This window comes from Larus michahellis, chromosome 5 (genome assembly GCF_964199755.1).
Source record: "Larus michahellis chromosome 5, bLarMic1.1, whole genome shotgun sequence".
In the NCBI taxonomy this organism is placed as follows: domain Eukaryota; kingdom Metazoa; phylum Chordata; class Aves; order Charadriiformes; family Laridae; genus Larus; species Larus michahellis.
This window is the reverse complement of record NC_133900.1, coordinates 28,998,252-29,019,585: the sequence shown is the minus strand read 5'-3', so window position 1 is coordinate 29,019,585 and position 21,334 is coordinate 28,998,252. Positions and strand designations below refer to the sequence as shown.

At 48.2% G+C, this 21,334-nt stretch overlaps 1 protein-coding gene across 3 annotated transcripts in view; it reads right to left on the bottom strand.

The window, feature by feature from the left end:
* Nucleotides 1-21,334, bottom strand: part of ELOVL6 (ELOVL fatty acid elongase 6) — a 211,743-nt gene that overhangs the window by 57,921 nt on the left and 132,488 nt on the right. The window contains exons 1-2 of one of the 3 annotated variants that reach the window (XM_074589360.1): nucleotides 18,395-18,470; nucleotides 18,175-18,236 (exon numbers count right to left, since the gene is read on the bottom strand). In XM_074589360.1, coding sequence (XP_074445461.1) covers nucleotides 18,175-18,188 — 14 coding nt within the window. In that variant the 5' untranslated portion in view covers nucleotides 18,189-18,236; nucleotides 18,395-18,470. Of the gene's footprint in view, nucleotides 1-18,174; nucleotides 18,471-21,334 lie in introns of those variants that run through there. The other 2 variants (XM_074589359.1, XM_074589358.1) reach the window with 2 other exon arrangements.

Sequence of the window (21,334 nt, the reverse complement as noted above, 5' to 3'; positions counted from 1 at the left end):
CAGCTTTGGGCCAGGGAAGGGATATGGTATGAAGCTGTGGGGCCAGCAGTTCAGGGGTCAAGCAGGGTGGGAGCAGGCTTAGGGTTTCCAGCCCACAAGGGAACTCTGGCAAGGAAACAAAGCCTCCTCCTCAACTCTCCAAACCAGGGAATTTGAAAGCTGAGTGGCAAAGACTCGGTTTCCATTTTAAACTCTGCACTGAAGCAGCTATTCATCCCAGAAATTCATCATGCAGCTGCATGAGAGAACATAAAAATGTTACCGGGACCAGGTACTGCAGTCTGGAGGTGGAGGTGAGTTCATCTGCTCCAGTAACGCTCTTCACCCCATCCCGTGACAGAATACCATGCTGAAGAAAACGCTTATTGCTCACCTTAGGTGACAGAAATGAAGAAATATTTTAGTAGAGCAGATCTCAACAGAGTATGTGCTACCGCTTACCAATAAAGATAAGGCATCTGTTTTAAAGCTCTCATATTATTGTCTGTTCTGGGACTGGTTTCTGTTTACTTGGGTAAAATAAATCTAAATTTATGATTTACAAATGGATGATGCCAGATGCCTTTTGACAGTAAATACAACGCAAACTCAGAGGAAGCTGGGACAGTGAAGACGGACTAATTTAATGGAAAGCAACAGCTTTGCTCATCATTTAGTCCTCCCTGCATGGGTCCAAGGTGCCAGGTACTGCATTTGAGAATCAATAAAAGTAAGTGAGGAGAGTACAAGCACACACCCTCCTCATACTGTTGGCATAGATATTTGGTCCAGTAATGTATTCAGAAACAACGACAAAAATGTAAATCCAAAAGTGAGTAAAGGTGGTCACAAGTCCTTAGCATTGCCACTGAAACGCCCAGAGGGCTTTCAGAGCTTAGTTCAAGATGCTGACAGTCATTTCCACTATGAAGAAACCGCTGACAGGAGAAGACAACAGAGAAGCCACATGTTTAAAGCCCTCCAGCACTTACAAAAGTCACAATCAAAAATGCCAAAATTTTCAAACGTAGAATTTCTGTTTGCAACTGCTAAATATCACTGATCTTGCTGAACCTGGAATACTGAAACCTGCCATAAGAAATGACATAAATACTGTTTAGCCTGAAGAAAAATCAATTGTGCCTTAAAAGAACGGAAAAGGCAGCCCTTTCCAGGTTGAAGTTTCTTCAAGAAAAGCTACCAGGCTACCAGACACTCGAAGGGTGCCTCTGTTCAGCTGCCACCGCTGTGCAGAACTGGCGTGCGGGGGACGTAGTTTCAACGCCGGGAGGGTTTCGAAGGCACCATCACTGCTGGATTCTGCTTGGTGACGTTGGGGAGCGCCGTCTGTCTGCTCCCAGTCTGACACAAAACTGATGAGCAGGAAAAGGCACGGAGGGGGAAAGCACGCTTCATTCACAGCAATGCTGCTGCAAGGTGATGCTGTGTGGTACGATCTCCTGGGAATGCGTATGTAACGCTCTTTGAACCGCAAGGGAAGAAGTTGTCTGCTAATTTAGTTCCCTGGTAATTAGCCATGCAATGTCATTCCTTGCATGAGGACTGCTGGGAAAACATTGGACATCATCTGATTAAAAAAAGAGAAAAGAGCGTTATGTGAAGGCAACTTAATGAGATGGTCTTCAAACTAGCCCTAAGCAAGCCAGACAAGAAAAATAAATGGTGATCTGCTCAGAAGAGATTGAGAAGACAAGATCGTCACAACCATCTGGGATACCTCTAGACAAAATCTAGGAGCCTGGGCTGTGAAGGGGAAAAACCTGAAGACATAATTGTCCTTGCATACTAACCTGGCTCCTCAAAGCTTTTAGGAGCCTTGCTTAAGACCAGAGTACCGCTGGTATTTGGGAAGATATGCAGGAAATGAGCCGTACCTCCAGAAGTACACCAGCATTGCACATCAAGAACAACAGACACCCTTTGAAGTGGCAAGAGACACAGACGCCTAATGGCTCTGGGTGAAAGATCAAAGTGGGAAAGCCATCAGGGCTTCGAGGGTGCAGGGCTGCTGCAGCTCACCCAGAGAGGAGGAGCCAGATGAAGCCCTTCCAGGAGCATCTTACAACCAGGGCGGGTGGTAAGCAGGGCCTTTGATCACTCACACGCCTCCTGGAAAAGCAGGACAGCGGGGCCCTGGCAGCTCCGCCACGGTTCTCAGCAATGCCACATATGGCCCCCGCCCTGAAAGAGCTTTCAGATACAGGCTGCCTGTGTCAGTGTCTTCTACAGGTGAAAGCATGAGGCTGAATTCGAATCAATCGGTCAAAATCACTTTTGGGGGGCAGGACCTGAACAGACAGCAAGAACGAATGCAGCTGGTGGTGCAAAGTCCCAGGCAGGGCTGCTGGAGATGGCCCTGCCCCAGGAGAAGAAGTTCACAGCCATCCCTCCCACATGGGGGGGTTCAGACCCCTGTATTTCGTTCCTATTACTCACTTGTGGGTGAATTATATTAACGCCTGTATCCAAATGTAGATACCTCCCACCGCCACGGGAGCCAAACACAAACACTCTGATTATACAGTGTCTGGGGCACAGCCCTAGTAACAGAGATAAAAATCAACACATCCAGGGAACAAGAAAGAAAAAGGCAGTGCAAGAGTGAGTCAGCAAATGCAAGCAATATGTTAGTCAGGCGAGCATTTCTGAACGCACTACAAGGTTGTTCTTGCTGCAGACAAAGTCACATGCCCGAGAAACTGGACGACACATCGCCCCAGTGCCATGGCACCCTCCCTTTTGCAAAAGGGGCTCTGCATTTTCATGCTGCTTTGGGGAAGGCTTTAATGTGGACTTCTTCCATCGTCATCCCTCCCCGCCCCCAGCCCCTTAAATCTGGGAAGGGAAAAAATCTGTGCCATGTTTTAGAAAGATTGAGACATGAGCATGGGAATCTGGTAAAGCAGAGGACACCATCCGTGCTGCTGTGTCAGGTGTCATGATAAAGGCCGCAGGCTTTCAGGATTAGCCCAGTCACTTCGCAGGCCATGAAATGCTCCAGTGAGCCCGCTTACAAATTACCCTGTGTTCTGGCTCATCCTCCTGCCAGCCCGCATTTCTCTGCAAAACAAGTGACTTGGTGCCTTGGAGTTCCACTGCAATGTGCCCCCGTGAGCCCGCGGACCTCCCCCTCTGCAAGCGGCCATCGGACGGCAGGTCTCAACCTCTCCTCTCTCGGGTCACACAAATCACAAACAACTACGCCGGGTCCAATGGACACAGCTGCAGAAAGCAGTGGGAAGAAAAAGCAAGGTACAGCGCCAGGAAGTATTACAAAAGTCACCAGATTTCAAGTCGTCAGCAAACTTATTTGAGGTTCTTCTGATCTAAATCCTGTTTTTCTACCACTTTGAAAATGCAGGCTCTAATTAACTCATATTCTCATACACTCTGGCGCCCTGAAGAGGATACTTGCTTTTGTAGATGATATTTATAAAGCAAGAGCTATTTAATACCTGCTTAACATATATCCATATCCTTCAAAATGTCTTCTATGAGTCAACACACCCTGACTGGAACTGACTTTTCTTTCCCCGTTCTGTTCTGTGAGGCTTTCTCCAGCATACAGCCAGTCCCCCGCAGCATGGCAGAAGGCAGCCTAAGCCCCTGCTCACATTAACTGGTTCAGCAACTGGAGATGGGTAGTTTTATTCTGGAAGAGAGGCGCTTGCGCAGGGAGGACTGCACGTAAGCCAATCTCTGGGAAACAAGCCCTTTTCAGTTTAGTCTTCATGCTTTTTAGTGATCCCCCACATATTACCATTTACTCCGTGGCCACATCCTGCATTTACATCCTCTTCATCAGTATTCCTGCAGGAAGCCCACAGGATGGAGGCTTATTCCGCCTTCAGCAGCGCTCATATCTCTGTCTGAATCAAAGCTACAGCTAATGCTAGAGCCACCTCATGTACTCATGCACAAAAATTTACATCCTCTTCCCATTCAAGTTCCAGGCATGTCTCCACTGACTTGGACAAATCCCAGATGCTAATTTTAATAGTGATGGTCCTTGAAAGTATGTAGTTCTCCAGATGGGTGCCTTACACACTCTTTGAATGAAGCAGGTTGAGCAGGATAGTCTAGGGGCCAGACCACAGGGCATTTTCATAGCAGACTGTGAGTTCCAGTTAGAGAGGGATGCTTGTCTAATCCACAACTTAGAGCATTTGTCCCCACTCATGCAGCTAGAAGGAAACTGCTCAGACCGCATGGGTGTGACATTTTGGGCACACGAGCCAGGAGCACCTCAGCACACATGCTCTCATGGGTACTAAACACCAAAGGACACATCATCTCCACGTCGTGCTGTCTCCGGGACTGCTTTCAGGAAGGCCATGCAGGCAGCCTCTGGGAAAGGCAGCTGGAGCAGTTTAATGATTTACTGCCTCCGCTGGTCCCCTCTGCTCTGCCGCGGGAGGTCACGGCCCCCAGAGAAGTCATGACAGGCAGCCTTGGCACAGGCAGCTGGTTCACCGAACTCTAGTGGTGGTTGCATCTGCGTGGCACGGGGCAAAAATTCAGCCCTGCGAAGTTCCTCCAGTGCCAGCAAACCCAAGGCAACCCACGTTGAGATCACACACCTTGTGCAAGGTGACAGGGAGGCTGTCCCTGTTGCCTCACAGGCTGGCTGACATTCAAGGGGCAGAATTCCATCCAGCAGCTGAGGAATATACATGATGGTACCAAGCATATGGCTGATGTGCTTTGGCTTACTGTACATGCGATGGGAGGCTCTCAAAAGTGCTGGGAATCAAAGTCTTGCTTTCTTTCAATGCTATATAGGACATGGAAGCTAAGAAGACAGACCTCAGCTGAAAGTCAGTGGAATTGGTCATTCTAATCTGGCAAGATTTACAGTTGCAAAGGCTTCATGCAGCTCTTGGAACAGTCCTGGTAGCTGTGCAGACCCACCACTTTCAAGGCATCCCTCCTGTTGCTAGAAAAGTTACATTATAGAGCTTCCTGTCATTAAAGCATTCAACTCATCAAGAGCACAATTGTGGGATGCAGTCTAGACCTTAACAAAAGGCAAAAAGGTACTAAAATACCCTAACTCTCCATGGTAGTACAGGGAACACAAGTGTCCCTCTTTCAAGAAACACAGCTATGTTAACAACACAAGAGCTACTTGAAATTTCACCGAGTCAAGATGCATTCTTGAAAACTTAAACAACGCAATGGGTTAAATATGTCTGAAGCCAAATTCATGTCCTGTGAACAGATACAACACCATCTAGTTATTGGCAAGAGGCCTACTCTCTGCCAGCAATAAATATGGATCATAACTAAGATCATCAGGACACAGCCTATGAAGACAAAATGCTGGAACATAATCTTAAAAAAAAACTGTAGGCAAGATACTTGTGGTCTGTCAAAAGCCTCCCTCAATTGTATATGCCATTTTATTTGAAGCAATTCAAAACTGCTCACTGTACTCGCAAGAGTTCATCGAGATAAACCAAAAGAACCACCCTCAGTATCTTGCATATTTTGCCTGCCTACCCTGAAGCCACCGGCATTTCATTAGGGAAGATGCTCCATGACACCACAACAGCTGAAGTCACAGGGACTGCTAAGGCAGGAAGAGCATTTCGAAAGCCTGAAGTCAAAATCTGCATTCCCAGCTTCAAAGCTGATACCCGATAGATGCTAACAGATCTTTTTTGTTATCCTAATCCATTTCTCTTCTCGATCAAGGGCGTGCTATTACCAGCCTGGTGTGTATTTTTTCATAAATGCAGACACTATCTCTTTTCATTGCCCATATTATCAGCCTGGTGTGTATTTTTTCCTAAATGTAGGCACAATCTCTTTTCTCTTCATATTCTTCTAGTATCTTTTCCAATTATTCCATTTACAGTAATGACCATTTCAAAATATGTGAATTGTCATAATCATTTTACATACCAGACGCTCCATTACACTTAGCCAACACATATAAGTTGAGGAACTAAATCTCTTACATTGAAGCCAACAGAAGTTTTACTGTAGACTTTATTTAGGATTTTTTCAGCTAGTGACTGGAAAGTGGCTTTTAAAAGAGAGGCCCCTTTTACACCAGGATATGATGGGGGCCTGAGAAAAGCTACAAGCAAGCACTCTTCTTCTTTTGTTACTGCCCTATGCCAGAAGTCAAGGACCAAGAGACTTCATCAGAAGGAGGCCATGGGACTACCCCAACGCGGTACTTTTTCTGTTCATCTCTGAGATAACTCTGTTCATTCAGAGACAGCTCGGGGCCAGGCCTGCACTGCCCAGCTCCACCAGCCCAGCACCAAAACACACGCCAGCCGCTTCCCACTGCGCAGACTGTTCTATGCAAGCATACAGGGCTTCTCCAGCCACCCACCGTGCCAGCTTGACTGTTCCTAAATGGCAAAAAGATATACAGAAAATGAAACAGGGAGGGGGTAAAGGTAATAAAAAGGAAAAATCCAACAGATGTCTGGAAAAAGAAGAAAATGCACGGTGGGAGAGAAAGGAAGGAGGATGGTTGGAGATAACTATGGTCCAATTAGCTCCATGGAGTCTCTCTATATTCAGTGCAGAGAAGGGAGTGGTTTTAGGATGCAACTTATCTCTCTCGGCTCCCTGTTTCAGGATGAGCTGACTCAGACACCTTACATAGCAGGCATCTATGTGTGGTCAGACAAATCCCATCACCAGTGTCTGCAGGGTGCTCAAAGGACTGAGTGAGTGAACAGTAATATAAACTGTCTGTAATCACCAAATGCACGGATCCTGGACATGCAAACCTCCAGAGCAGGATCAAAAGACTTACGTGGAGGAATCTGTGAAAGGCATGCACTGTAACTACTACTTTTATACGAGGGTACCATTACACAAGGACCACCTCTCATGAACATCTAGGGCCCGGTTTTCAAAATGTTTCTTTCAGTAAAGTGTTTTCTTTCATTCCCTAACAAGCACGAGCATCCTGGATACAACAGCCTTGTGCCAGTCTGGCTCTAAGTGTTCCAATAGGAATACCTGCTGTAGATCGTATCTTTCAAATTAAATTTTGAAATTTTTCCATGATGTAAGCACTGATGTAGGAGGGGAGCTCTTGGAAAATGCTGGAAAGCTTATGGGAAATTATTAAAAATGAAAAAAATACATTTCAGATGTGATATTAGAAGTTAGTGAACAAGGACACATTAACTGAGGATTCCTTTCAGTGCCGTAACATTATTTTTACCCATGACATTTGGCTGTCTATAGCCTTCCTCCCTCCACTGGGACAGATGCAAAACTCGCCACTACGTCACAGAGACAGCGACAATGTAGCTGTACAGATCTGGCTCTCACAGTCCAAGCAATAATTTATCTAAACCTTTTAAAAAATAAGAATTTTGTCTGCCTGGCATTCTACCAGTCTTAAACTAAACCCACAAGCTGTTAGGGGCAAAAAAAATTGTTCATATCATCCATGGGCAATGCCTTGACAGGGGGAATCTCACCTAGAATCAGACCCCTAGAAATGCCGCAGTATGTAGGACTGCTGGGCATTTTCAGCATGAACTGTCAATCCAAGTAAGATTTAAAAATAATGGATTTAACCCCACAGTATTTACAGAGTTGTGCAACAACAAATAATGATTTAACAAAATAAACTGATGGTCTGTGTACACACAGCTATTGCAAGAGGGAATATCACTTCCAGACAGTTCTGGCGTGACTGGTACCAAAAATAGTATTTTCTTTATCAGGCTTGTGATCAAAAAAGGGTATTTAAGCACACGGGAGTGATAAGGTCAGATCAAAGGTTGAACTAGGTCAGTATCTTGTTTCAGACAGTGGCCAACAGCAATATCTTATGAAAAAAAACGTAACAGGGCAATGCCCTCACAAGATAATGTAAAGAAAACATTACGCATCTCGAAATATTTCTACATGTTAAACAACCTGTTTCATCAAGCATCTGCAACCAATGCTGTGCACTCTCATCAGCAGTGCCACTTAGCACTTCAGCTTTTACCTAGGAAATGCAGTGAAATCACCATCAGGTTTTGCTGGGTTTGCGTCAGCCGCCCATGAGCATGGAGATGTCCCTGCACAAGGGCCAGGACCGTCCACACCTGCGAGAGGAGAGCCAGAAAGCCAGAAAGGTGTACAAAACAGCTTGGAGTTCTCCGCTTGGCTGTCAAGCCAAGCAGGATGAAGAAACAGGAACTAAGGAATTGCAATGTAATGTGTCCACAGAATTTCTTGCTAGTAACCACTGCCTCTCTTGGTTGTGACCTGCAAAGAAGTGGAAAAGGAGCTGGACAGCCAGCCCCTCCAGGGAGAACAAAAAGGAAGAAAATCCAGGACTTTCAGATGCCTGGAGATTTTGTATGTTGGAAACCAGAAAATTCTCATTAATGTTTACAGAGGAACCACATTCAGCAGATACACAACAGAAGACCTAAAAAGAAAGTTCCCAATTAAAGCTAAAAGGAAAATTACATAAGTAAAAAGCCAGACTTCGTAAAGATTTGTTAATAAACCCATTATCTGAATGGGACAGTGCAACAATTTTGGCATCTTGCTTTTGTTTATACTCGGGGGATTTTACTATCATCTTAAGTACCTCCTAATGGTTCAAAATAAAAAATAAAAGAAGGAAGAAAAAAAAAGAGAAACAGACAATTTTATTAGCCAGAAGATCAGACTCCTCAATAATATCATTCTGGTGTTTTTACTGAGATGAACTTGACCCGTTGTTTCTTGCCCTTAAAATGTTAATTGGCACTTGCTGGGATTGCTCTTTCCAGGTGTAGTTATACTACTGAAGGCTCAAGACATAGAGGGCAGATATTTGTCCTTAATAATGCTCTTGACGAACCTTAAGTTTTATGTCCAGGGGTAATTGAGGCCATCAGATATCAAAAACAATGCATTCAATTTGAGGAGATCATAATAATGGATGATGTCCAATTCATTTTTCACTCAGTTTGCAGGCTTCATATGCTGAAACTAATTACCAACAAATTTTTTAAATTCTATTTATAAGTAATCATCAGAAGACGTTGAATAGCCTAAAGTTTTATCGGACTGTTTCAAGGGCAGTTCCCTCCATAAATTTGCAATTAAGAATGGTCTGGAATTTTGCAGTTTAATCCCATGATACCAACAACAAACTGCCTTGCCTCCGATATTACAGCCGCTCTTCTTACTCCTCAGTTACCACAATCAAGGAGACAAACTTTGCCCTACATCCTTGGCAAGAATAAAGTATTCTTCAGTGCTAGTACAAGTGTACAGCTGCACAGGAATACCATAAACACCATTATGTTTTCTGTACTGTTTTAATGTAGTTATCGTACGGGTCTTACCACCTCAGGACCACCTTTGTGACATGGTAAAAAAACAACTTTGAATATCCCCAGAAAGGAATCCTTCCCCATTTTACAGCTGACGGACTGAAGCATAAAGAGCAATTTTCAAAGATGACACAGGTCCCTGATTTCCATTGAAACTGTGGGACTCGGACACTTTCCGAAGAACTGCGCCTGACTGACTGATGCCTGACTTGTACGAGGTGCCTATGGCTGCATTCAGCTTGAAGCCAGGCTCCCCAGGTCCTCAGAGACGTATTCATCATCATTCCCCTGCATGCTGTGTAGTGCATAAACCACCACGTGTACTCTGCAAAGCCCCAGGTTCCCTGGCATGAGGTAAACCGTTACCTTGCATCACCCTCTCTTCTTCCCTACTCAATACCAGCTCTTCCCACCAAAGGTCAAGGACCGCTCAGCAGATGCAAGATCTGCCCATCATTTCGTCACTTCACGGCCTGTCTGCTCTGCAGGATCTGGGTCCCTTCTCTAGCCAAACTGAGGTCATATTGGTTTTGGAGTCCTTCCACCTTGCTCCTGGTCCATAAGTAAGACTCGTGGCAACCAAAGGGTAAGATGTCCTCACAAAAGTCAACAAGACTTGCAACTGGAGCACACAGTACAAGGCACACAGCAAAAGGCAGTATCAGGTACTGTTGCTACTTTGGATCTGAAAGCAGTAACAACCACACTGGCAAACCCTGCACATGAAGTGACACAATTTTCTCCTTGAATTAGCCTGGGTGCAATCACAGCCCTGCTGTGTCCCGTTCCTTCTGCTGGCTTGCACAAACGCTAATCTGGGTGTCCCTGCAGAGCACCCCACCGGGCTGCACCGCCTGCCCCAGCAAACCCAGCCCCAGCAGATGTGACGCCAGGACATGAACGGGAACAGCACAGCTTGTAGTAGCAGCAGTTCTGGGACGCTTTGGTCAGGGATGGGGCAGCACTGTGCTAGGTGCTATGTAGACACAGAGTAAATGCAAAACCTTTGTACTCCAGCCCAGGACAAGGCTCAAGAGGGCTGACAATAAAGTTGGCAAAAAAAAAAAAAGTATTGGGTAGCAGTATGTGGGTACATGGTTACACAAATAGCTCACACATTGATACAGTCCGAGTCACTGAAAAGTTTATTGTACGTTTTAGCTGATGCTAATTTAAATTTTGAAATAATATGTTTTAACCTCTGTCTATTTCCATTAAAAGAAAAAGCATCTAAGGTCTCTCTTGATTAAGCTTTCCAAAAAGTGTTTTATGTCATCTTGCCTTGTGCAGTCCCAGCGGACCCTGTACTATAAAATCATTCTCAAAGCTACGGAAAGCTCCATAAACACTAATAAAGCTTACCCTTGAAGCAAAGAAAGAAACCCCAGCTCCGTACCCAGCTCTGTACTGACAACACCTTTGCAGAGAAGGATCTCTGCGTTCCCCATCTGTCTGTCCCCCATCCCTGGACTCCTAAATGCACCAGGGGTACCAGCCTGCCACTGCTAACACAGTCATGAAGGCAGACATATTACAGCCTTTCCCTTAAAATTTTTTCCCCCTTTTTATCTCTATATTTATCACTAGGAATCAGCAGATCAAAGGCAGATGAAAAGGGCTTGGGATAGACTCTTGAGCAAGGGGCAGAGACTGCGCAATGACGTAAAGGAAGAAAAAAGTACAAAACATGCTTTTATTCCCAGTACCACTATAGATGGCTGTGGAGAGGAGACTGACGGCAAACGCAGAGCATAAATTTGAGAAATAAATACTCAGCCAGACCTTTCTCTGCTGAGACCAATGGGAATGTGACCATGTTTGACTTTTTAAAGAGCAGTAGATATACTGGACATGAATGCTCACTGCATTTTCAGCAGGGGGGTCAGGGGAAAGGCCAGTTATGTTAGGCGTTGCAGAAAATGCAGTAATCAAGACCCCTAATCACGCAATGAGTTACACGCAGCGATCTCCTGCTTACCCTGAGCCCCATTAAAAGGCAACATCTACCAGCATGGAAATAACAAACTACTGTAGCCTGCCTACAGTGCTTCCCTTAACAGATTATGGACAACCAGACTGCTTCCGTTTGAGGGAGCAGCAGAATATGGAAGCTGTCCCCACATAAATTTTATTCACTGCTTTTAAGGAAGAAATTTTTTAAAGATTTCTAGGTTGCAAGGGACACACACATATAGTGTCCACCTCAGAAAAACTAGGAGGAAAAAACACACCAACATAAAGAACTGTGGCTCATCAAGGCATGATTAAAAACTGGCAATCGGGACAGGAATGCCACCATGGTGCCTAGGAAGAGCCCAGAAGCCTGTGCAACCTGACAGCAAAACAGCCAACAGCAACCCATGTGCTGTTGCACAAACTGCTGCTTTCTCAACGCGAGGCAATGACCTTGGCCAAAGATGCGCTTCACACTCAGGCTGCCATTGCCCAGGGTGCAGAAGAGCCCCTGGAAGCTGATTTCAGGTCGCGCTTTTCAAGGACTGGTCAAGTAGAGACACTACTGTGTAACCAAAAGGATATCCACCCCCTGCCACCCCACCAGCCCTAACACCACATCCTTGTGAAGCTACGGCTTGGAAGAATGAAAAGTTGGACCAGTGCGCAGGGTGCCTCCTCCCAATGACCCCGCATCTGTCTCTACACGGGTGCCTGTATGCACAAGCTAGCAGAACAGCCACAGAGGTGAAAATACCGTCTTCCAGTGGAAAAGTTCCCCTGCAATTCAACAGAGCCAGGGTGCTGAGATGGAAGCAGACAGCTGGGCACCCTGCAGCCCAGTCCCAGGGGAAATCAGCTTCTTCCCATGGCTCCTTTGCCCACCCACAAAAAGCACCCTGACTCTGGGGCTTCATGCCACACTTGCTCCTCAGCTTGTGCTTGCACAAACTCCCCTCTGCTTTCACAGGGTATGCCTAGTTGAGGATACGAGCTACTTTTTCAGAAATGCCAAAATAATTCAGCATCCTACATCTCATCCCAAACCAAAATGCTCCTGAATGCCCACATCCACTTTTTAAAATGACAGCAAGCTCCTACATTACTTCTTGCTCCATTCTTACAAGTTTATTATTTCCACAAGCACATGGTGTTTCACAAAGTGAAAGAGATGTCTTCACTCTCAAAGGATTAAATATTAATGAAGCAACATGATAAGAGATGTGTTCATGCTCTAGGGATAGGGTGAGCAAAAAGGCCAATGCCTATGTTTCAGTGGTAGGCTGAATCCAGAAGCCACTGATGTATTTATCTTTAGGATGACATTTTTGTGCCACCTTTTTTTTTTCCCCAAGCACACACACAGACAGAAAATACCTGAACTCTGAAAGGACATGAACTGTTGCTCCCCATAGACTCCACCCTTGTATTTCCAAGAAGCCAAAGCTCTGTGATACTCCAATGCATCGGCTTTTTGCTCAGAATGGCCTGCGGGATGGAGGGAAGGCAAAGGAGCAGGTATCTTCTAATCTTTGCAGCACCAAAGCTGTTGTGCACTGGTGGCCCTGTCAGCTTTATGGCCAGATTGCACAAGAGAGCAGCAAAAAGGAGGTAGGCTTAATTCTTGGGCTGAGTGAATTTTGCTCAAATAAAACAGTCTGTCTGTGGTAAAGAACAACTCACACATCTTCCCTTTGAGTCCTTGCCGTGGCACGGAGAGAAGGACAGGGTGACTGCAGCATCCCCTCCACACCCTTCACTGGCATTTAGCAAGAGCTCAGGAAAAAAAAAAAGGAGTCATTTACATCAGTTTTTGGCTGCCACACACGTATGCACACAGCCGCTCACTCTTGATTTCTACATGAGGTAAGAGTTGCTTAAGTGGATGAGGGAAGCTTGCTCTGCATTTAGGAAACAAACATGCCTATGACGATGGTGCTTGCATGAATTATTAAAAGGCAAGTGCATTTTCAAATCCAAATTAGTTGACCCTCTGCTCTTCCACATCTATCTTCAGTTTTGACCAGAAAGAGAATTATAAAGGATAAATTTCTGTCAGCATCAGCTGCACTTTCTGTCTCTCATCACATCAAAGTTTCAGGTAACAAAAGGTTAAAAATAACTTCCTGCACCACAATGTTTTTTCAAACATACAAACATTTATACTCATCTGAGGTTTACAAAGTTAATTTCAGAGTCCAGTTTGAATTGCTAGTGCCCCTTAAAGCCAAAAAATGCCCAGCTGCCCTTATGCAGTGCTTCTCTTTTTACCGAAAGCTCATTAAGGAAAACAGCCGCTGTCTGCAGCAGAGCCCCACAGCATCTTTGGGGAATAACCAGCTCCGCTTTCATCCTGCTCGTTCTCCTCCGCTCTGACTCGGCTCCCACTGTTACCTGCAAGAACACTACTGGCTGCCAAGGGTTAAATCGTGGCTTTCAGGGAGAAAAACAGGAGAAGAAATAGCCAGGAAAGGCAAAGGAGAGGGAATGAGGGGAGCTTGCGAGGGCAGCAGCGGCAGGAGGCTGGTGGCGGCAGGGGCAGGGATGGCCGGAGCTCTGCAGCAGCCGACGGAGCAGCAGAGGAAAAGTTTCTGTGATTTTAGGCAAGCCCTCGCGTGACGTCATCTCGCCCAGATAATCTCGGCGCAGTCAGCACAGGCCTCCTGCCTCCCCATTGGCGAGCCCCTCGTCAGCAGACATCTGAAGATAATTATTATTGGCCAGACAATTATAACAGGAACAACTGTCACTTCGTGCTGATGCCCGAACCTGGTGCTCTGCAGCACGATGGAGAAGGACCCCGGCGGTTACCGCTCCGTCACTTCTCTGTCACTTCTGCTTTCCTAAGCACCGGCTGGTTTTTGCTACCTCACTGGCTGCAGCTGGGAATCAGGATCTCAGTGCTGCAACACTTTTTGCTGTACGTCTGACTGAACTGCAAATTTTCAGCAAAAATAGTAATGTATTTATTCACAAGAAATAAAGGACTAGAGCTGCATTAATTCTCATGCAGCAGTTTAAAGAAAAAAAAGAATCCTCTGCAGATTATTTACTTCATCCCTCTTTCCTCTTTGAGGAAGTCTGGGAAGAGGTGCTGGGAGAGTTTGATTTGAGAGTTCATTTTAAGCAATTATTGTAATGCACATTTGACTTAATCCTGATCTTACTGAAATCAAACCTCCCACAGTCCGAGCACGTTAACATCAAAGCGATACTGTATCTTGTATCAAAAGCTACCTACCTGATGGCACTATATGTAAATGCACATATACTACAACAGCTTTCCCACAACATAAAGCATTAGGAGTTTCATGAGAGTAAATGGACCTCTTAGTTCTTTAACCTCCCCAAAAACCTGTCAAGGCTCGTTCAGGGAAGACAACTAATTGGTGGCTCTTGCCTTCAGAGCAGCAGGCTGCAGGTCTGCCTTTGCAGCCTGCAACCTTGCTCTGCCATTCATGCCTCCCTGTGGAAGAACCAGGCAGTCTGGGGGCTATACCATAAGAACGTGCATACGCATAAAGCCAAGCATTCAGGGAGGCACAAAATCTATCAGCTGTTAAATATCAAGGAACAGACTATTCATTTTTCCTCTGTGTCAAAACAGTAGCCTCTTTACAGCACTGCTAATCCAGGCCCAAGCTCTAAAGAGGTCCCAGCACGATGCCCATTGCAGGATGGGGACCTCCCTAACGTGAAGCAGGAACATCTAGAATGAAGCAAGGAGGACCTCGCTCACTACCATTAGACAGGCTCCATTCATGCCAGCTCCAGAGGGATGATTTCCAGGGGCAGACGGCAGCAAGGAAACAAACCCTAGGATGGGGGTATGCTGAAGAAAAGCCTGGGTGCCAGCAATGGGTGAGTGCAGAGAACATGCACTTGCTCCAGGGAGCAACGGAGCTTGGAGCAGGCTCAGAGGACAGAGGCAAAGGAGGGGCGAGCCTTGGCTGAACAGAACCAGTCACTTCATTCCTTGCACCATGACCCATCCAGACCAACCATACCAGTACCTAGGGGTATGCTGCTACCCCATGGCTTTGCATTCAAGCTTTTCCAGCTTTACGCTTAACGCAGTTATAATTAAAAGGGCTTGTCAGTGCTTTAACCAGCACAGAACCCAGAGGGTATGTAAAGGGATTCATGTCGTGCCCCAAACTGGGCTATGTCTTCATATGCAACTCAGCCAGACTCCAAAGATGCTTCTCAAAATCCAAAAGACAGGGCCAGCTCCTTACAGCCACTTCATCCCCCTAACACTCTTTCTTTTTTTTTTTTGGCCTTGCAAGGTATCAAGAAATATTTCTGAGATGGAAGTAAAATAACAAGTGCCACACCTATAGAATCTGTTTACCTCCATGGTAGGCATTGTAATAGCATTGCATCCTAATTTAAATGGCGACTGCAGTATAAAATCCTGCCACAGTCTTTCCTGAAGCAAGTCCACTTAGTCCATCTTCCTGCCCAAAGAACGAACAACCATGTTTATCCCTGCAAACTAGTACTTAACAACCTCATCTTAGGACGCTCTTACATTAATGATGTGTACATTAAGGCTACACCTACAAAGTCGACAAGCCACATACTGCCATTGATGTCTGCGTAAGCACACCTATCGTGTAATCCTGATATGAAGTATAAAAGCCTTCTTGTATGGCCCTTAGCTGCTGTATTTTACCAGCTAAGCTCCTCTGCAAAATTCAAGTGCTGGAACAGGACCTGTTTCATGAAGCGAGTGAATTTTCTGAAGATAAAACCACACAATTTAACCTGAAACTCATAAGAGTCTTCAGCAGCATATTCAGGAAAAGCCTGCCACGACAGAGACCTCAACTCCGTTTTGTTTCCAGAAACGTTCCCGGGCCACAAGCAGATCGCTTTCCTCCTTTACTTTCATGTGAATCAAAGGTATTAATTCATCAGTTCCCTTACAGAAGGCGAAACTAGACCCGTAAGTGGTATGTGCATGGATCATCGTGTCTCTTCAGCTGTACAGCAGCAGCATAAAACTCATGGTTTCCTCCTTTGAACCTGGGAAGTGGGAGCTTGGTGTTACAGGAGTCCCAGCTGGCGACCTCTGCAGCACATGAGACTGCCAGGGAGATTTTAATAACACTGCTTAGCATTTATATAGTACCTGACATCTTCAAGACACTCAGAAAGCATTACCTAAGTCATTAAAGCACCTCATGAGACCATTTCAGCATTATTACTCCCCATACTCCTGGTCTTTCCCTGCTGCGGAAACTGAGGCCTAGGAAAGGTTATGTAATGTTCCCAAGGTCACGTCATGAAGGGCAGGAGAGCCAAGAAGACACAAGAGTCCTGGTCCCCGGTCACGGTCTTTAATTTAAACTGCATCTCTACTGGGTTATTTGGCTATTGTATGCACTCAGGTATCACCCTCTCCATCCTCTTTTACCAGTTTGTCCTATTCTGATGCCAATTTTCTTCTGGAACATGGACAAAATGGGAAGCATCCAACACTCCCAACCCAAGAATATCTATGTGGTCTCCCTTATCCTGAAACATGAGTTTCAGGCACCCCACAAGAACTAAGGAGCTCACCTGCAAGAGACCGGAGGGAGACACACACACACTTAAATGGACATTTTAATTACTGCCCTTAAAAGTCCCCAGACAAGTCACTGGAGGATTCTAGCAAGTCCCTGGATGAGATCCACCTAGACCTGGGACCATTCTGCCTTGCAAATGTAGGCACCAAAGCTTGGACCCAGAGCCAGTCCTATCCTGCCATAGTCACATGAGTGTGGCATGGGGAAGGTCCTCACTCAGGAGATATGGGGATGAGGGAGCCCAAGAGGGCAGGCGGCAGCACCGAGGGAGGGCATGCAGGCAATGGGCACGTCAGGGGCAAGCTGGGGAGAGAGACCATGGGAGCAGCAGAACGGGCAAGACTGGGTGCTGGGTGAGGGTGCCCAGGGATCGTTGCAGCAGAGAGGCGCGGGTGAGCACAGGCAAGGCGCGAACACAAGGCCCGTGCAGGTGGATGAAGCCAGGACCAGGACCAGGAGGAAGCTATGGGCAGGCGTGATGCAGAGGGGGATCCCGGCCCTGAGGGCAGCCCGGGTCACCCGCGGGACGGGGCAGGGGCAGCTGGGGCGCTCCCACCACCCCTGCCTCCACGCTGCCGGCTGAGGCCCGGGGACCGCACCCGGGACCGGGGATGCCCCCGGGGCAGTGCGGGGCAGCGAGCAGGCTGCCGGCACAGCGCTCCGCTTCGGCGGGCAAGGCTGCGTGCCCGTGTCCGTGCCCGTGAGGCTCCGTCTCGCCGCGGCCCGGGAAGCCCCGGCGGGTCTCAGCGCAGCCCCCACGGCACGGCGGGTCCCGCCGCGGCTCGGCTCGCCCCGGCACCCCGGCCGCACGCACACGCCGGGAAAGTTAATAGCCGCATGGCTGCAAATGAAGTTTTATTAGGAGCCGGGGGAGGGAAGGAAGAGGGGCTCCGCGGGGAGCGCAGGCACACGCGCAACTTGTTCTGCGCGGGGAGCGGGAGGCTGGGGCAGGGAGGGACGGGCGGGATGGCGGCAGGGGAGGCCGAGGGCAGAGTCGGGGCACGTGTGCGGCTCTGCGCCGCCGGGGCACGGCGGGAGGGTACGGCGGCGGCGGCAGGGCTCGGGGCCCGCGCCGCACCGCACGGTACCGCCGGCGGGATGCCCCGGCCTTGCGTAACCCGGCGGGGCGGCCTCGGCCCGGGGCGCGCAGGTAGCGCCGGCGGCAGCGCCCGTGTGCCCGCGCAGGGCAGGGCAGGGCAGGGCGGCGCAGAGCCGCGCAGCGCCGCGCCGCACCGCACCGCACCGCACCGCGCCGCGCACCCGGATGGGCTCAGCGCCTCCCCGCCGATGCGGGAGGGAGGGCGGGCGGGCGGCGGGGCCCGGGGAGGGGCGGCACTCACCAGTTCTCCTGCATCCACTGGATGGCCGCATGCTCGTTGAACTGCTTCTCGAATTCGTATTCCTGCAAAGTCAACACTGACATGTTCATTGGCCCGGTGGCTGCGGAGCCGCTCCCCGCGCCGAAATGCTGCCTCGCCGCCGCCTCGGGTGCCGGGCCCCTGCGCGCCCGCCGCCGGAGAGCCCCCGCCTTTGGCCTGGCCCGCCCCGCCTCAGCGGTACCCCGGGTTTAGCATAGCTCCGCTCCCCTCCGCGCCTCTCCGCCCGGGCCCGACGGTCTCCTCCTCTTCTGCGGCCGCCGCGCAGCGCCCGGGGGCGGCGCGGTCTTAGTGCCCGCCCGCCGCCGCCGCCCGGGACACCCGCCCACCCCTCCGCCGCCACCGCCCCTCGGACACCTCCCGCCGCTCCGCACCGGCGCTGGCACGGAGGGCCCCTTCCTCCCCCAAGGCCGTCAAAAATAGCTACGAAAATAGGAAGCCCCCACCCCCGCGGTGAATCGCCCTGCGCGCCCTCCCCGGACACCCGGCAAATAAAGCAGCACAAGCTGAGGTTCAGCCAGAAAAGCAAAGGCACACACTCCCCCCACCCCCCAAAAAAAAAACCTACCGCCCCCCCGTCCTTTTTGCATTTAAATTCAATATGCCCCTCCTGTGACTGCCGCCACCCCGCGGGCTGGGGCGCCGGGCCCGGGGCTGCGGCTGGGCGTCCCCACATGCGGGGGACACTCCTGCCGACAGGCAGTCCCATGCTCCCGGCTGTGTCCAGGCACGGTTTTGGATGTTATCGTATGGATGGTGGAGCATGGAGCAGAGGCCCCGAGTGTGACTATCACCTGCTCAGCTCCTCTCACAGCTAGGGCACAGGCTGTTTATGTGTCCTTAATTTTGCCTTCCTGTCTCATCTGCCACATGCTGGTGTCTCCAGCTGAGCTCCTCCGACTCCGGCAGCACCCTGAACGTGCTTTAGAGTACCTAAACCAGTGCTAAAACCGCAGTCCCAGCCCTCACTGAGCTTGCAGGCTGAAGGCAGGAGAACAGCCATCGTGTCAAGAAAGCCAGCCGTAAGCGAGCAGATCCCGCACAGGTCAGCATGCTCTTGACTCTCGTGGACTTAGTTCCCATTGACATGGAAGCGTTTAATGTCATTAAACCCAAGCACTGAGAAAAAAAATAGAGAGCCCTCAAGTAGTGGGACAGCAACAGCTAACGAGTCTGCTGTTCCTGCTTGCATTTTGGCTATCATGCTCTTCAGAGTCATGTTTTTCAGCTTTTCTCTTCTTTTTTCCTGACAGTTAGAACTTTTCTTTTTCCCTAATGAGGGCTGAGTCTCTCATATTGTCATCTGATCAGGGGTTTTAAGCCAAACACCAAACATCACGCTGCTCACACTGAAACTGCAAGGCGGTGCTAAATTATTATTTATTACTATTGTAGCCCGAGGCCCTCAACAGATCAAGGTCCCATAGTCCTTTCCTCTGTATAGACAAGACGAAGGGGAATAGGAACAGTCCTGGCCTTGCTTTCCAGATGGAGGAGCTCAGAGAGCTGCGAGGGTTTTCAAAACTGCTTTGCATCACCTTCCCATGGCCACTGAACTGGCTGGTGCAGTGGCATTTGGGCAAAGCTGACTTCATTTGCACTCTTGCTCCAAAGGATTTGCCTCTAAAGGTGCATGTCAGTCTTCCAAATCTCCACCAGCAGGCAGTTTCAGCGGACAGGGACCAGAAGGCAGATGGAGGAAGAGGGATGGAGAAATCTCCTGCACAGCCACAGATGTGGCTGGATGGCTGGATGAGGCACAGGGTGAAGGGCTCCTCACAGCTGCAATGCCTGGGCTCTGAGCCATGGGATGCTCCTTGCCATCGTTGGAGGAGAAACATTGCCTCCAGGCAGATATCAGCCTACATCCCCTGCCCCTCTGCCAGACGCGCTTCCTGTAGGATTATACGTGAATGTGCCACCTCCAACTGAAATATCTCCTAGTGATGCCTTCGGCACAGCGTGTGTTAGCATCTGCTCCATTAAAGGCTTCAGGTGATATTGCTCATCTGTCTGAACAATATTTTTAATACAGAGATGTGGAGAAATTAATGTGTGATACGGCAAATGCTGGTATATGTCAACACTCTTTGGTCAAAAATCAGTCGGAAATAAGCAAGGAAATCTGGACCCCAATTTTGAGAGAATATTTGTGTGTCTGGTACATTTACTCCCATGACTGGTAAAATATTTTTTCTGTCTTAAAAGTGGAGTTGTTACTGAGAGACAGTTAGCAGAAATTTAAATTTTTTTGGGGAAAAAAAATCAATATCCCTTTTTCTGCAAGTCCAGACTCTTTTGGATTAGAAACTTACCCCATCTGATTATTTCATGATTATCTGGTGGGTTGAAGTTTATGGTCTGGGAGTTTATTTACCCCAGAAAACACTTGTTCAGAACAGAATTGCCCCAAATGCAAAGTTTTCCAGAGTGCATGGATGGACTTTAGAAATCCTCCAGTGGCAGATTAGCCAGCAGACCTGAGACCTGCTCCCTTACACTAACGGATTCCCGAAGTCAGTGATAGAGCTGGTGAGGTACACGGGATGAAGCTGAAGTTTATAAAATGCTATGGCAAGGGCTCCTCTAGGGTTAGGACGACCATGGGACTTCAGATGAGGTTGACTGTTTCCCCCACGGTTTCTGTCTGGAAATATCTACTGGGAGCTCAGCTGCTGTCCAGACTTGCAAAGCATCCACGTGGCGTTCGGCTCTCGTTCAAGAGTGCTGGCTGTGCAAGGCATCACGTAGAAGTTAAGTCCCAGCAATGCTTGAAAATCAGCTGTAACAGGTTCAGGAAATACAGTAACAGCCTCAAAACACTATACCCTACCGGGATTCATATGAGTATCAAAAGCTCACCAGGGACTTCTCCAGGTTTTCTGTAGCTCACAGGTCTTCTACATAGGTTAAGCAATATGCAATGAATCCTTCTTCCCTTCCTGTCCTAGTCCCATGGGGTCTACCTGAAAATTCTACCCAGCCTGTGACCAAGTTAATACCAAAGCTCAGGGTCTCTTACAAAATCTGCATGGACAATGGAAGAACTTATAAAATCTTCCTGTCCTTGAGAAGTTTGTATGCCCTGCTTCGAGTTGCTTATATTGATTGCAGTCAAGAACAG